The 17,094-nt window shown below is 43.8% G+C and overlaps 1 protein-coding gene across 3 annotated transcripts in view; it reads left to right on the forward strand.

Moving 5' to 3' along the window:
* Window positions 1–17,094, forward strand: part of COL15A1 (collagen type XV alpha 1 chain) — a 265,933-nt gene that overhangs the window by 202,830 nt on the left and 46,009 nt on the right. For all 3 annotated transcript variants that reach the window (XM_030551564.1, XM_030551565.1, XM_030551563.1), the window contains exons 23-27: window positions 2,152–2,217; window positions 4,492–4,527; window positions 5,809–5,871; window positions 7,670–7,747; window positions 7,869–7,904. In XM_030551564.1, coding sequence (XP_030407424.1) covers window positions 2,152–2,217; window positions 4,492–4,527; window positions 5,809–5,871; window positions 7,670–7,747; window positions 7,869–7,904 — 279 coding nt within the window. The remainder of the gene's footprint in view (window positions 1–2,151; window positions 2,218–4,491; window positions 4,528–5,808; window positions 5,872–7,669; window positions 7,748–7,868; window positions 7,905–17,094) is intronic.

Below are 17,094 nucleotides of genomic sequence, written 5' to 3' on the forward strand. Positions count from 1 at the left end.
ATTGGCCTTCAGAAACGTCCCATAATCCCTTGAAGTCAAGTGGCCACCCTGGTCATTGTTTTGAACTCGGAGGCAGGCATGTGAATATCCCCTTTCAAAGCTCCGTTTCTGACAGCCAGCATGCTTGTCTGCTCCGGGACACAAAGCAAATAATTACTGTGGAATGCTGCTGCTGCAGAGGCAGGCATTTGTGCATGTGTGTGAGAGACAGAGGCGAGGGAGTGGGGGTTGATGTCAGGGGTTTGCCCCTTCCCCCTGTCTGAACTTACAAGACAGCATGCTGACACACTCTCTGCCCCCCGAAACGCACTGTCTCTTCCCCCACATACACACAATACACTCCCTGTCACACTCCACACCCCCATTTGAAAAGGACGCTGCAGCCACTTGCACACTGGGACAGCTACCACAATGTACTGCTCTCTGTGGCATTGCAAGAACTGCTAATGTAGCCACCCCACTGTGCTTGCAGCTGACAATGTAAACAAGTGGCAGCGCTTTCCCTGCTGCTGTCTCCAAGGGCTGGTTTAACTCCCAGCACGTTACATCTGCAAGTGTAGCTGTAGCCTCCGACTCCAACACCCACTCAGCACTGAAGCATGGGGTCTAAAGCACTAATTTTAATCTTCATCCTATAGAGAAAAGATGATCTCAAGTCACAACCCTTCTGTGTCTGTTTCCTCATCCGTAACATGAGGGATTCCTACCTCACAGGGGCATAATGATACTCAGTTCTTAAATGTTTGTAAAGCACTCTGAGGCCATGTCTACATCTAAAATTTTGCAGCGCTGGTTGTTACAGCTGTATTAGTACAGCTGTATAGGGCCAGCGCTGCAGAGTGGCCACACTTACAGCAACCAGCGCTGCAAGTGGTGTTAGATGTGGCCACACTGCAGCGCTGTTGGGCGGCTTCAAGGGGGGTTCCGGGACGAGAGAGCAAACCGGGAAAGGAAACCAGCTTCCCCGCGGTTTGCTCTCTCGGTCCCGGAGCCACCCAGCAAACCGCAGGGAAGGAGACCTGCTTGCTCGGGGTTCCGGGACCGAGAGAGCAAACCGGGAACGCCGCGGTTTGCTCTCTCGGTCCCGGAGCCAGCCAGCAAACCGCAGGGAAGGAGACCTGCTTGCTCGGGGTTCCGGGACCGAGAGAGCAAACCGGGAACGCCGCGGTTTGCTCTCTCGGTCCCGGAGCCACCCAGCAAACCGCAGGGAAGGAGACCTGCTTGCTCGGGGTTCCGGGACCGAGAGAGCAAACCGGGAACGCTGCGGTTTGCTCTCTCGGTCCCGGAGCCAGCCAGCAAACCGCAGGGAAGGAGACCTGCTTGCTCGGGGTTCCGGGACCGAGAGAGCAAACCGCGGCGAAGCTGGTTTCCTTTCCCGGTTTGCTCTCTCGGTCCCGGAACCCCGAGCAAGCAGGTCTCCTTCCCTGCGGTTTGCTGGGTGGCTCCGGGACCGAGAGAGCAAACCGTGGCGTTCCCGGTTTGCTCTCTCGGTCCCGGAACCCCGAGCAAGCAGGTCTCCTTCCCTGCGGTTTGCTGGCTGGCTCCGGGACCGAGAGAGCAAACCGCGGCGTTCCCGGTTTGCTCTCTCGGTCCCGGAACCCCGAGCAAGCAGGTCTCCTTCCCTGCGGTTGCTGGGTGGCTCCGGGACCGAGAGAGCAAACCGGGAAAGGAAACCAGCTTGATTACCAGAGGCTTCCTCCTTCCACGGAGGTCAAGAAAAGCGCTGGTAACTGTCTACATTGGATTACCAGCGCTGGATCACCAGCGCTGGATCCTCTACACCCGAGACAAAACGGGAGTACGGCCAGCGCTGCAAACAGGGAGTTGCAGCGCTGGTGGTGCCCTGCAGATGTGTACACCTTCAAAGTTGCAGCGCTGTAACTCCCTCACCAGCGCTGCAACTTTCTGATGTAGACAAGCCCTGAGATCGTTACATACAAGGTGTAATAGAAATGCAAAGTAGTGGTATTCCAAATGCACGACACAAAAGGAAAAGGAAAAAGCAAAGAATGTTCCCGATAGCTTGGTCTACGTTCTCTATCTCCACTGTTATAATAGGATGTTGTAAGCTGTCTGTGCCATCTCTAGAAATGTGTCTACCCCAGAGAACCAATATTTGAGCTACTCTGTTCTTTGTCCTTTATTTTTTAGCTGCTACTCAATGATACAGATGGAATTTCTAATTTTACGGGAGTTAAAGGACTGCTTGGGCCTCCAGTGAGTATATTCTGCTTCATTAAATGCAAGGATTTGTTTCATACTTCATTGCCTCTCTTTAAATACTATGCAAAGCCCACCTCCCTGTTCTTTAGACACACACACACGCACGCACGCACTCACTCACTCTCTAACATGTGGAGAGAGATGTTCTGAGAACAGAGTTGGATCCAGTGTTGGTAAATTAACTTCCCTACAATTGTGTAAATGTATTATAAATAAAGACATGAGAGATGGGACAAACTCTGACCCTGAATGACAGATGTCTACCTGACTGGAAGAGGAGAACTGGTGCAGAAAAAAATAAAAGCCCAGAGTCTACTAAGTTTGCATCTGTTTCTAGGACCAGACATTTTGTTTGCTTGTTAGTTTGTTTTTAGGGTCTTGAAATGTTCTGATAAGATTTTGCTCCATTCTGCCTGAGGCTGGAACCAGAAATCCTGAACTACTGCAAATGAGGCTGTTCTCATGGCATTTCTAGCTGTAACTGAACGAGATGGAAATCTTATGAGACAACTATTGATACAAGATTTTGGACTTGTTTTTTTTCAGCCAGGAGTTTAGGAGAGTTCAATTAAACATCTGAAATTGTGGATGCTTCTCTGTACTGATTCCAAGCTCCAACAGTTAGATTCACCAGTGTGCTCAGGCTTCTTTGCATCACTGCTTTTATACAAAACAAAGCAGACTTGATTTAAGGTTATATTTTTGGATGTGCTCATTGCTGTTCCCTGCAGGTCCCACCTCCCTTGATAACTAAGCATCATGTGCATAATGACTGGGAATCACTTATCCCAAAAGCCCTGTTATCCCAAAAGCCACATTTGAGGAAGAAGGCTGTGCTGGGGTGGGGATGGGTTTTTTGTTTGTTTTTTGCTTTTTGCTTTTTAATTTAAAAAAAAACTTGTTTAGAGGAGAAGTCAAGACAGCACATTCATTTTCTATTGACTTTGTGGGAGCTCTGTGGATGCATATGAAGGTAGAATTGGGCCCATGTGTCTTATGGATTTGAGTGGCTCACCTTTATAAACCTTATGGGTGGTGGGTATAAAAGGCTTGGAGGCTAAGCCTCCCCAAATGGGGCAAGAAATGCTCAGAGTATCCTGTTAGAACAATTTATCTGACATAACAAACTGTGTCTTTTATTATTTTCATTGCTTGTGTTGATAGCTCCTGTTACCAAAGTAAAGGTTTAACTCTTGTTTTGAACACAGATGGTTTTATTTAACTGAAGCAAGGGGCAAACTTCTGTCCACCCCTGGAGTGGATTAAGGCTGAATCCCTTCTGAGATTCTGGAAAGTTCTGTTTCAGACTTTGTTAGCCCCTTCGCTGCAACCTGTCATTTGTGCTCTCCTGGCCTTTTTCCACTCGCCCTGTCCAGTGGCCCTGTAATTTTGGCAGTAGCTCTTTTTTGCAGTCCAGCATTTCTCACAACAGTAGATTCTAACGTAACTTGCACCTTCCATATTGTGCAGCAAAAATGCATTCTGGGTGGTGTATATAACGCATATCATGTTATATTTCAGCTCTGGAGGAGGCATGCTGGGGATCTGGTGGGCCATACTGCATCACTGGGCTCCAGAGGGAAGGAGAACCTTGTGCTTCCCACCCAAGAATCTCCCTGGCTACCTGTAATGGACAGCCAGGCCTTAGACCTTTTCCTAAAAAGCAAGGAGAGACAATGCGGGGAGTAGTAGACTGCCAAGCTCACCACGATGACAATACAGATGACTCTTCACACACAGCACAGCCATCCAGCTTTAAATTTGACCCCTGGCGATGGCAAGAGAGACTGGGATGATAACAGTACCTTACTTCCCTCAACAAATCTGTCATTTCCTCTGTGCTCAGCAGAAATCCAGATCAGATCTCCTATTCACAGTGCAATGGGGCCTCTCTATTCTTTGTGTAACATCACTGATCCATGAGCTATTTGCTGCTGGCTGGCAGAGGCTGAAGAAGGAGTAAAGTACCGTGATGTCCTTAGGACAGAGGGGGCAGAGTTAGGATATTATGTGGCTGTGCTGTGAGGGAAATGCCACCTAAACGCACTGTATTTCCTGGGTTTTCCAACATTTGAGAATTAATTTCTAATGGAGAGAGCACAGGGCAGTGCTGCATGTCTGCAACCTTAACACCAGCTTAATGAAGTATTTTGCATATGAATACAGTTCAAAAATAGTTAATGTTCACAAACTAGTAGATACATGTAAAATGGATTATGTAGTTTCTAAGTATATAATATGTACTTGTGTGTTTTTTGCATTTTACAGGGGCCAGACGGCAGGCCCGGTCTACCAGGATTTCCTGTGAGCATTATGTTCTAAGGTTTTAAGTCAGTTTTAAATATGGAAATGAATTCATTAATGTTTCAGCTTTGGAATCATACAAAATTGATACAAAGCCTGACAAATTCTCAAAGTTCATAAATGTCAAATGGGAGAATGTAAGTCTGAGTAAAACTAGGACGAATGTTAACAAATACTTTAGAAATAAACGCATGTTCAATGGAAGTTAAAAGATGCATCATCCATTTTGGTACATAAGTTGTATCATATTTATACTTAATATTTGACTTAATTCAATTTAGTGCCATATTTTAAATCTGTAACCAGGTCTGATAAGTGTTTACTCCCTATAAAAAAGCCCTACAGAATTTATTAAGAGATGAAATCAGTAGTGTGTTAAATAAATTACCTTCAAAGCTATAGCATTTAATAGAGAATTATATCCTTTCTATAGGTTTTTTGGCCCATCCTGTAATATTCTATAACAGGGACACAATACCCTGTTTAAATTCTATAGGATGATACAAAGAACTCTGCAAAATTAATTCTTATTAAATTCTATAGGGCTTCTCCAAAATGATATAATACCAAAATCCTAGCACCTTAGTGTCATGCTGTCTGTCTATTATTGTGATCAAATTGTAACTCCCTACCAATTTTATTTAGTTTATGGATTCAGATATAAGAATTTTTCAAAAGTTTCAAAAGCCATTGATGGTTTCAGAGTGTAGGCTTGGGTACAGGATCCAAGGCTCCATAGTCCATAGAAAGAATAATCTAGGCAAAAGGTAGGTCAGGGTTTTGTGGGCTGCATAGAAATAGAGACAAAGAACGGAGAAGCTTTTAAAAATTAATGTAACAAGTTGTATAAGATCCCTAATTGTTACTAGAATAATTGTGAAGACTTAAATGTCACTCTCATCTGCTTTAGCTGTTAGTTTTGTTCTTTACTGATGCAGAAGAAACACAGAAACTGGAATTCAGCTTTTGCAGGGTAAAAAAAACAGTTTTCAGCGCACTTTTAAGGGAAATCTGCAACACAAAATGCAAGCCAACCTTTCTCCACAGAACAACTGTAGGGAATAGTTTCTGTAATTAAGTAATGCAGATAGCAGTGGCCTTAGACTAGGGAAAGGAATTCCTCGGACAGTTAAAACTGGAGTGATTCAAAGTTTCAGATCTCTAACTATCTGAAATTAAATTGATCAAAATGTGCTTCCTTATGCTCAACTGATATCTGAAAAGCTCTTATCCAAACCAGTTATAAAAGAGGCACACAGACTTTTGTTTTTACTCTTTCAGGGCCCAAGGGGACCAAAAGGTGCCATTGGACTGACAGGATTACAAGGACCAAAAGGACAACGGGTAAGAAGGAATGAGTAGCATCCCATGTGCACTAGAGGGATGAATATGCTCAGAAATGTGTTAAAAAATTTACGTCTGGTGGCATTATTTTGTTGCATTTATGGTTTTCATTTTGCTCTCCACAGGGATATTAATGAGTTGCTACTAGAGTTTCAAAAGAGATTTCAGTGGAAATCAGTAATATTAAACAAAATACCTTGAAATTCTCTTGGGGACTAATATACAGACTCTGATTCTGAAACTCTACATTTCATTTTGCACAACTGTCAGAATGACTCTGCATAAACATTAAACATTTTGGGTATGAGCTGACCTTTTTCTGTAAACTGATCATCCATGCCAATGGTGTAGGAAGGAAAAAGGAAGCGCAGCAAAAAGGCAATGTAAATTATAGGACAAATTTTGCTCCCTCCTTTATGGGTACAGAGGATCCTGCCTGTAACAGAATCCCACTGCACAGAATGAGCAGGATTTGAGGACTCTAGTTCTGTGGGGTTTGGGATTGTGGCATTGTTAGGAGATGAATAGGGGCAGGAAGAGGTGATCAGGAACAACTGGGCTACTGCAACCTTGAGGATGAGAAGAGAAAAAGGAAAGCAAAAGACCATTCTTCTGATCCTTTGCATTCTTAAGTAGCTTATACAACTGTTTCGTTGATTTCTTGTCAGTTAATGTGATGGTGTAGATATTGTTAAATTAAAGTCTGAAATAGGTTCCCAGAGCAGGAGCAAAACTAGCACTCCTTAACTGTGAAATTACATGCTAATGAATGAAGGATGGCATGCTGAGTTTCTGGCATGTGTTTGACCACAGGGTCAATGATCTTCCAATGATCCTGAGCCAAGAATGGCAGCTGTTTTTAAGGCTGCTGATCTCAGGCTGTACAGCTGAAGGATCCCTGGGAGTGTAGGCCATCGCAGAACTTTTTCGGGAAATACTCACTTTAGAAATCCATGGAATACTTTCCTCATGGCACTGAGTCCATAGCACTGAACAGGAGATGGGGTTAGTGACACATCCAGGCCAGCCTTCTTAGGAGCCTAAGTATGAGTGACTCAAACATTTCTAAAGCTTTCAGGGAAGATGCAGTAGAATGGCAGTGCACAGAGCTGAGTATTCAGCAGAGTCATTTTGGTGGGCTGGGTTGATGTCAAGCCAGAGGCCACATTGCTTCACTTTGAGATTATGGGACCAGGTTGTTCAGAATGCCTCGGTCGCAGTAGGGTGGGTGATGGCAGCTACTGGGGCCACACTGGGAATCACTTATTCCCACTGTGGAGCAGTTATTCGTGTGATTAGTCCCATTGAATTCAATGGGATCCCTCCTTGGAGTAGCAGCTCATTAGTGAAACTAAGGGGTTCACAGCCCAGCTCTCGGTGGCTAAAGTTTATTGGCTAGAGGGAATAGGACAGCATCATGCTCCAAATGTTTAGAAGAAAAGACCTTTGCTTTGATGACAGCCAGGGAGCTATTGAGGTTTCATGTTACACTTTCACATAGGGGCACTAGATAAGGGAAGGTTTGTTGTACTATTTTGATTTTCTTTCAGGGCTTTTAGGAGCAGGATATTTTTGTTTTATCGTACCGTGGTTAAAAAAGAAACAACCCTCATCTCCCCCCACAATTGAATCCACCCTAGTCACATTTTTGTAGTTGCCACCTCCCCAACCACCTGTCACCACTTTGAACTAACGAAAATGTTGCTGCACTGACCTTTTGAAACTGTCTGCTCAGTGCAAATAAAGCTTTGTTTAGAACTGTTGTATAAACATCGCCAAATGATTATGTGAATTGTAGGGTGAAAAGGGAGAACCTGGATTTATCATATCTGCAAATGGATCTCTAAGAGAACTAACAGGAAGACAAGGGCAGAAGGTAAGCTAATACTGTTACCAAGTTCTTTTGGAACACTTGGTGGACTTGCACTCCATTACTAACCAGGCCAACAAGACATTAGAGTTTCTCTTCATCACTAATATAAATGTCTCTCTCACAGGGTGAACGTGGGGCAATGGGGCCACCAGGGCCTATGGTAAGATGTTTGCTATTTTTTAATGTATTTGTACTTTTTGATTTTACAGAGATTACCTCAACTTAGTCAATTAGCTTTAGTTTTTCAGTACCATTAGGCAAAGATGAAGCATAATACCCACAGACAGCAATGGCTTTGAAGTATTTGTCTTTGGTATACAGTACTGCAAATTGTTTGTTTTGGTTTAGAATTTAACAAGTGATAGCACATATGTATCATGTGATAATTAAAAAACAGAGGCCATATTTTTCAAAACTTGTTTGCAAAGCTAGAAACCTAAATCCATATTCAGGCATCTAAATAAGTCTGACCTGATTTTCACAGGTGCTGAATTGTGTTCCGCTCCCTTGCCTTCAGTAGAAGCTGCAGATTGGACATGAAAATGAGGCCATTTATTGAAGTACCTAAATATAGCTTTAGATACTTTGCTTTAGGCTCCCTAGGTTTGAAATTTTTTGACTCTACAAGGAATGATGCCCTCAAAGCTTGAAACTTCATAACTGGAAAATAGTTGAACAATAAGCAATGGGGATGAATTTGGTACAATCTGTTGCAGTGCATTCCAGGTTTAATGATTTTAATCCGTTTACCTTGGAATGCACCAGTTTTTTGTCAGATTTTAAAAAACTCCCTTGGCTAGAAGAGGATAGTGGTCTTCTGGAACACATGCATTTGAGGGCCCAATTCATCCTTGGTATAACTCCGTTGATTTCAGTGGGTTTACCTCACATATCAATCTGGCACTTCTGAATTTTAGGAAGACATCAGTTCTAAGTTCCTGACCCCAAATTATGATACAACACGATCCCTGCTTATTTCAATTACCAGTTTTATTGAGCATTTTCTCAGTTCCTCTTACAGCTATAATAGTCTCAGTGTGGAAAATGCAGTCCTGAAAATTGTGTGTAAAAGTGATGTACAGTAAATTTAAAATACAGCAGGCCAGATTTTCAAATTTAGGCACATATGATTGCACACGTCTAAGCTATGAATGTAAATGCCCAATGAGCGTATCTACATCAGGTATTTACACGCGTACTTGTTAGCTGGGTGCCCAGCTGACTATGTTCATGCACAAATACTCACTTTGTATATACACATCACATCTGTGAGCATAAATTATATGCATACAATTCTAAGTGCACAACTGCAAGCATCTACATTGGAAAATTTGTTCCAACATTTAAAGTGAGTATCCTGGAGTGTCAAAGTGAGATCCTGCTGTGATTCAAAGGCAAATTACACTAGAAGATTTTGTGATTTAACTCTAGCTGGCTAGAAAAATTGACAGAGGAGGCAGTTTGCTCTTAGCAGCTTGACAAAGGCTACAGGATCTATAGCACTAACTCCTTTAATGAGAGGTTGGAAGCATCTGCAAAGATGGCAGGCAGGAATGCAGTAGAGAAATCTCTGAAATATCATGCTATGCCATACCTATGATGGTGGCACAGACTGGCTGGCAATGCTTTGGTTTCCTCTGGTGCATGCAGTGTGTTTTAGGTGCCCAACCTTTTGGGGACCTATGATTTGTTTGCCCTCCCGCTGATGCCGTTTGTTATGTGCTGAAGTTGAAGTTTCTTGTGCTATATCTGTTTGCATCATCAACCTTCTTTTCTTACCATGTTCCCTGGTGACCTGCTGGGTTGATAGACTATGAAATGTTATGCAGTGGTTTAAACCACTTCCTTTTAGTGGTTGGCTATCTCCTGGCTTCAGCTTTTAGTATAGTATGGCCAAGGATGCCCTGTGCGAGATGGCAAATTTCAGTAAAGGGCATCTTTGACACACAGTAATTATGGTATTCTGGGTACCTTATCAGTACTTGTTGTTTTACTGAAGTCTTTTTTGAGGGGCTGGTTAGATGTGTTGCATGACACTTCTGTTGGTTGCTTTGGTGCAAAGTGTATCTTGGGAGGGCTACCCTAACTTACATCATCGACTTGAGTTCCCTTTCCCCTCCTTACATCACTGCAGGATGAGCTGATCTTGCCTTTTGACTTAGACACACAGCCTTTTCTGAGAGGACATGTCCCTTTTCTGACCTAGCCTCTCTGCCCCCACCGAGGAGCACACGGGATCCTTTTGCACCACCACAGGGTGCTTGTGTATCTCAGTGTACGCACGTTGCACCACGTGAATGCCTTAGGCCTGGTCGACACTAGAATATTAGGTTGACCCAGTTAAAATCCACACCCCAAGTGATATAAGCTGACCCAACACTCCATGTAGACAGCTTTAGGTTGACAGTGGAATTCTTCCATCCACCTAGCTACTGCCTTTCAAGGAGGCAGATTTCTTAAGCCAACAGGACAACCTGGCACTGCAGCTGTGCCACTGTAGTATGTTAAATGGAGACAGACCTTTACTTACACTTGTCTAAATGGCTGCACCTCTTTAGATTTTGGCACATTTATGCTGTCTCAGGATTTGGTCCAGTCTTTCTATGCCTAGAATCATCCAGTTCCTCCCTCATTCCCACTCCGTTGCTTTATATCATCCTAACACAAATTATATTGATTGTAATAATGTCTGAAGGCAAGGCAAGTGTGTGAGATTAAAGCCTGAGCACTTCATCACTGAAGATAGGGTGACCAGAGAGCAAGTGTGAAAAATCGGGACACGGGGTGGGGGGGTAATAGGAGCCTATATAAGACAAAGCCCCAAATATTGGCACTGTCTCTATAAAATCAGGACGTCTGGTCACCTAACTGAAGGACTCTTTGTGATGATAGAAAAAGTATCTCCTGCAAATTACGCTGCAGTAAAAAGGAAATGAGTTATAAAATAAGACTTTTAATAATGATAAGATGACATAATGATGTCTCCTCACTAAAAACAAGGAAGTCTAGAGATAAGCCTGATGCTCTTCTAATTCACCTCAGTAGATGTGGCAAATTATCTCTGCTTCCACAATTCACTCTGAGGGAACTCCAGAAATGCAAGGAGTTTATTTTGAGTATGTATTTAGTTATTTGCTTGTGACTATCCAGAGTTCTGGGCCCATGTGCAATTTGTATTTTAAAAAAAATAGATAATAGGACCAATTTTTATCTCCAAAAATGAACCCTCCCAAATCCCCCTTAGAACAGAAAGGTCATTCTTCCCCCTCTTACGAGTTCGGTGCCATTCTTTGAAGCAATAAGTGATGCAGCATGGCAAGAAAGTTTAAAAAAAAATCAGGCTTTGGCACATCAACTGGGGAAGTAAATTTCAGAGTCAATGAACCATCCCTCAAAAAGCCCATTTACCTCCCCTTTAGGGATCGGATTGTCACTTCGCAATCCATCCTGAGGAAGGGACAACACAGCTATGGAGCAGGAGCCTCAGGGAGTCAGGAATCTGCCTCTGTTTCTTCATCTCTGCCTGCTCAGCTCTGCTGGCCATAGCATTGTGAGGGGAGTGTGAAGTCAAGGCTCCATCCACCCATGCAGGAGGCTGTGCAGGATCTGGCAATGTAGGTACTCTGTGCAGGGAAGGTAAGAAGAGGCTCCAGATGCCCTTAAACTCCGGTAGAGTTGCACAGCCAACCTCACAACTGAACCGAAGTCAAGGGGCTTTTATCTCAAGAGCATCCCCTGATCTCAACTGCAGCAAAATGGCTTGAGGTCTTCAAAGTAAATGGGACCTTTGTGGGCCTTCAAGGCTGATCATTTATGATGTCTGGAGCATGATCAGCTGAGGGGCAAGCTCCCAAGAATTTTGTTACAGATGTAAGAGAATCGTCCAACCTTCTGCTTCCCTGCTTTTCAAAGCTCCAACTGGACAGCAAGGGGAATAGCAGCAGTTTGGGATATAGGGCACTAGGTAGGTAGTAGCATCTGCCTGGGGGCTGAGATGCCAGTATAAATTCCAGCAGCAGGTCAAGAGTAATGGCATTCTTACAAGGCCAGTATGGCTGATAACAAAAGCAGAAAATATACACTAAAACCAACCTTCTGCTAGAGTGAGGGTCAAGTTAGCACCTTTGATCTCCTTCCTTGCACTGGTAATGATAGCCTGGCCCTCCCAAGGCAGTACGGAGGATTAGGGAGAGCTAGCTCCCTGCAAGAAGCACATCAGAGCACTAACCCTACCCTCTCACTATCAGAGAGTCTAATTTCCCCTCCCTACCCTGCCATTGATGGTGGAATGGTCACAGACTTTTTCACTTGCTTCTTTTGCCCCCTAGCTGCTGCAAGTGGTGGCAACTTGCCTTTCTCTTCCTCCCCAAGTTACTGATACTCATCATGGAGGGACCAGAGCTGGAATCATGAAGCAGGAAATAAGGAGGGAGTTGCCAATTCTAGTGATTTTTATTGAGAGTCTCACAATATTTGATGGTTTACCCAAAACCCCAGCACCTAGAGACAAGGGATTATGTGAGAATCTCACCTATTTTTGCTGGTTTATATTTCTACCTTTCATGGATGCAGAGAAAGGCTTGATCCAAGTGTTCTTTAAAGGCTCCAAAACCAGAAGGCAAAGAAAAGGAGCCCATAATTTACTTATTTTTAAACCTCATGATTTAGGGGGGCCCTGACCCATGATTTTGAACATTTGAGGTGGCAATGCTGTGGTTCTTTCACATCCCTGAGAGCCTGCCTGTCAGCTGCTGTTTGTTCCTACCCTGGGCTTCAACTGTGATCACTCAGGCACAATCTGACTACAAACAGGAAGTGAAAGAAGAGTCTGAAATCCCTTGTAACATGTCGCAATTTTATTATTAAATAGCAGATTTGGATGCCAGTATTGATGGGCTTTTCAGATTCTTGAAGTTGTTATTATTGTACAGCAATACTCCCCTATATTACTAATTGTAAAGTTCTCTTTTAATTTAATTATGTTTGGGCAGGAGAGAAATATACACGATGGTACTAGATGGATGACACAACTTGAAAATATTCCAACGTTAATCATATTTTTGCCTAGGAATTATCCTTTGATGAATTCTTTTCTTTTTTTAGTAGGCTGCTTATACAATGAACTACTATATGTGAGCCACAAACTATAGTTTGACACATTTATCATCAGATAGATGGGTTAGCCTTTCTATGAATATGCATTATTGCTGTTAGAAAACAGTGAAGGAGAAATGGTTGCCAGTTTGGAATGAGAGGAGACTGTAGTTGACAGACCATCAATTTGGAGATCAGTCTCTTAGTTTGGAGTAGGGATTGGTGAACAGACTGACATTCAGACAATATCAGTATTTCAGTTCTTATTAATCAGATGATGTGTGGACCCTGAGGGCGAATATCATCCAAATACAGCTATAAGGCTAAGCTTTCATGGCACCATGCTGACTCCCAAATAGACCCCGAGGCTGCCTAAACCACTTGACAACAAGAGGCAGTAATGGATGGAAGGCCAAACTAGGAATGAGAAGATCCAGGTTCTATTCCCAGCTGTGCTACCAACTCACTGTGTGAGCAGGAGCTGTCACTTCACCTCTCTATGCCTTGCTTTTTCCACATGTACAATGGAGAACATGCTAGTTACCTTTGTAAAGTGCTTTGGGGTCTGTGAGTAAAATAATCACTATATGAATGCCAAGGACCAGAACAGCCTTCTGCAGGGCCGGCGCTACCATTTAGGCAGCCTAGGTGATCGCCTAGGGCGCCAGAATAATTGGTGGGCACTGTTTTGCCGGAGGGGATGGCAGGCGGCTTTGGTGGAGCTGCCGCAGTGGTGCCTGCGGAGGGTCCGCTGGTCCGCGGCTCCCTTGGAGCTGCCGCAGTTGTGCCTGTGGACGGTTGGCTCCTCATGGGGTTCCGGTGGATCTCCCGCAGGCACGACTGCGGCAGCTCCACCGGAGCCGCGGAGCACCGGACCCTCTGCAGGCACCACTGCGGCAGCTCCACCGGAGCCGTGGGACCAGCACGCGGGGCGCCAAAATTGCCGGCCACCTAGGGCACTCAAACCCCTAGCGCCGGTCCTGGCCTTCTGGGGTGAGTGGAAATGAGGACAGAGTGCTGGCCTTATATGCCCTGCTCACCCCCAGCATCTTTGAGGGTAGCCAGCCAACCCTGCACCTTACGCTCATCTCCAGCTTTCTGGGGTGCTAATAAGGCCCTCTGTATCCTCAGGCAAAAGGGATGCCTTCCCATTCCCCTGCTATATGGCAGAGGCACAGGATGGTGCTCCCATTGCCACTGCTGCTGGACTGAGCCAAGAGCCTGATTTGCCCCAGAGAGTCCTTTGCATAGTAACTAGGGAAGCCTTTGGGATCTGATGGGTTTAGGAGAGAGGCCCTATCATATGGGCACCGTCCCACTCAGAAACATGGGAAAATACAAAGTAAAATAAATGTGCCTTCATCCCAGTGCTATATGCACCAGTCACAGCTATGAATGGAACACAACTCTTCCAGCTGAGGCAGCTACTCCAGTGCCCCAGCTTTCTTAGTGGGTCTGTGCTCTAAGCAGTAGCAGCAGCTGCAGGACTTGACTGAATAGCAAACACAGCAGGGCAATGAGGGGCACACTTTCCAAATGAACTGATCTGCACATCCATGTAGGAAGCTCCAGCAGTAGCAAGACTTCATTGAACAGCCTGTCAGAGATAACACTACATTGAGAAGCACTTTCAAAGGGGCTCTTAATTATCAGGCACATTCTGAGCTAAGGCACGTTGCAGTTCCTCATTGACAATTTGAATTCAGAGGTGTAATTTGGACTTAGTGTCATGGAGGTAGAAGCTGTTGCCTTCTGTCCTGTGAGAGCAGGGTGAGCAGGGGCTTGTGAAGCCCGTGGAAATAGTAATTGCAATAGATGATACAGGATGTGAGGAAGACTTGAATAAGGATTTCTGGCCTTGGAAGCAGATCTAAGGACAGCAATGGAATGATGTGCTGGGTGGCTCTCTGACCTCATTTTCTGTAGAGGCATTCAGAACATTTCTGCAGCTTTACCATTCTTAAAAACACTACTTTGCAGGTCACCTCTCAAAATTGCTTTTGTCCCCTGCTTTCCTTATTTTTCCCCTTTCTAGCTGTCCCATTTTCACTCCATTATTCATTTCTCATTTGTTACTATTACTCTGTTTTCATTTCTTCAGTCTAGTTTCTTTTAACTCTTCTTTCTTTTTGTGTTATTCAGTTTCTCTTCCTCCTTCATCCCTAAACCCCACGTTCCTGATTGGAACCATTGGAACCACTGGCAACTCTTAAATCAAGATTGGATGTTTTTTCTAGAAAATATTCTGTCGGGACTTTTTCAGGGAAGTTCCATGACTTGTGTTCTACATGAGGTCAGACTAGACGATCCCACTGGTCCCTTCTGGCCTTGGAATCTATGAATCATGAGCATTAGAATGGAATGATGAGTCAGTCATTATTTACCATCAGTTTCATCAGAGACCAGTGCTGGTTGCTATGAATCATACTCTTTATCCATTACAGCTTTAAATGTGCAAAATAACTGTAGGGCTAGGTTGTGCATTTCATCACTGCCCATAGTAAGGGATGGTATGGGGGCCATGCAACCCCAGGGGGAGCATTGGAGGTAGCCTGCCTCAGTGGGGCAAATACTTCCCAAATCACTCATTGCCCTGGAAGGAGCATGCGTGACATAGAAGAGACAGAGTCATGGCTCCGCCTGCTCCATGCCCCCTTTCAGACAAGTTGCCTCAGGGAAAGCATCTCAGAAGTAGCTCCCTTTCTGTCTCTACTACGGGGGCTGCAGTTCTCGCTGGCTACACAGCCTGCATGAGGGGAATCTGCTCACTCCTTCCCACCCCACTGTAGCCACTTTAGAGCCAGCTACACTCTAGCCCTGAGCAAGTAAAACAGAATATAGTTCCTGATCCAGCCCTAGTGACATCAGTGAGACCACTGGTGTGAGTAATATGACTTATGTGAGAAAGTGTTTGCAGGATCAGGGCAAAAAAAGGTATCCTAAGAAATCTGCCTTTGCTACCTCTGTGACAGGTGCAGAACAAAAACTTTAATTCAGGTTGTGTTTTTACAGTGCCTAACACAGTGGAGGCTAATCTCTGTTGGAGTCTTTGGGCACTGCAATGTAAACAACCATCTAATTGAGCATTTTGTAGGAGCATTTTTGGTTCCTACAAAACTGATGTCAGGATGAAATGAGATCAAAAACCAATTTAATTTTTGTAATAGGAAATTCTAACACTACATACAGTATACAGCACTGACTGTTTTGCCCAGGCAATATTGAGAGTTACTGCCTCAAAGAAAAATAATATTCTTGGTTTGACTTGGTGATGCTCAGTAAAGGATGACACTCTTAAATCATTCAGTATGCAGAAAAGCTGCTGAAAGTCTTCAAGTCTGAATCTGTCTGTTTTGTGCAAGCAGTATAGACGTTGCTGCGTGGAAAAGGTCAGCCTTTAGGTTGACCACCGGCTATGCATCACCCCAGACTCCCACTGATTCTGGAGTCTACATTGCTCGTTCAAAGAAGGGATCAATATACAGAAATCAACTTTCCCTCGAAACCCAACAGTGTTCCTACCTGAGCACCAGTTATGGGAGGAATATAGAGCAGTTCTACAAACCACCACTAGGTGGCCCATTGGTTCTGAACCCTGACAGAGTTAAAAACATCCAAAGCACACAGGTTTCTAATTTTACCTATTTTATTGCCTGAACAACTAAACAAAAACATAAAATAAATTACATATGAACAAATCAAATTAGAATAAGGTGGGTTTCTAGAATCATCAAATTATGAGATTGGTTAAACAACTTCAAATAAACCAACAATTCCTTACACGCTCTGTGTAACTTGAGAAGACAGTGATCTTTTTAGCTATCAGCCCCCAAAGTAACAGAACATTGTCAATTTCAGTGCCATTTGATATATTTATATTCCAACAAAATATGTGATACAGAGCGGGGGGTGTCAAATCACTCGCTGACTGAAGCTAATTTTGAGACTACAGCTCTAATGCCAATTAAGACAGCCTGCCTAAATTACTGGTGGTTAGGAAATAGCTAGTCTCCCTATCCACGCCAATATAAGGTTATAAAAAACATTCAAGATGACACCACTTGTTACATTTAAAATACAAATGACAAATTTAGGTGAAGATTAAAGATTAAACATATAACTCCTTTTGAAACTTGTGTTAAGGTAAAGTTACAATAAAATATTAACATGGTATGTCATATATTTCTTATTCAGGATCAGGTTAATTTTCAAAGAACCTGGCTAAAGATTCTGGCTTGCTGGCTGGGTTTGCTAGA

The sequence above is a fragment of the Gopherus evgoodei genome, chromosome 2 (assembly GCF_007399415.2).
Source record: "Gopherus evgoodei ecotype Sinaloan lineage chromosome 2, rGopEvg1_v1.p, whole genome shotgun sequence".
NCBI classification, from domain to species: domain Eukaryota; kingdom Metazoa; phylum Chordata; order Testudines; family Testudinidae; genus Gopherus; species Gopherus evgoodei.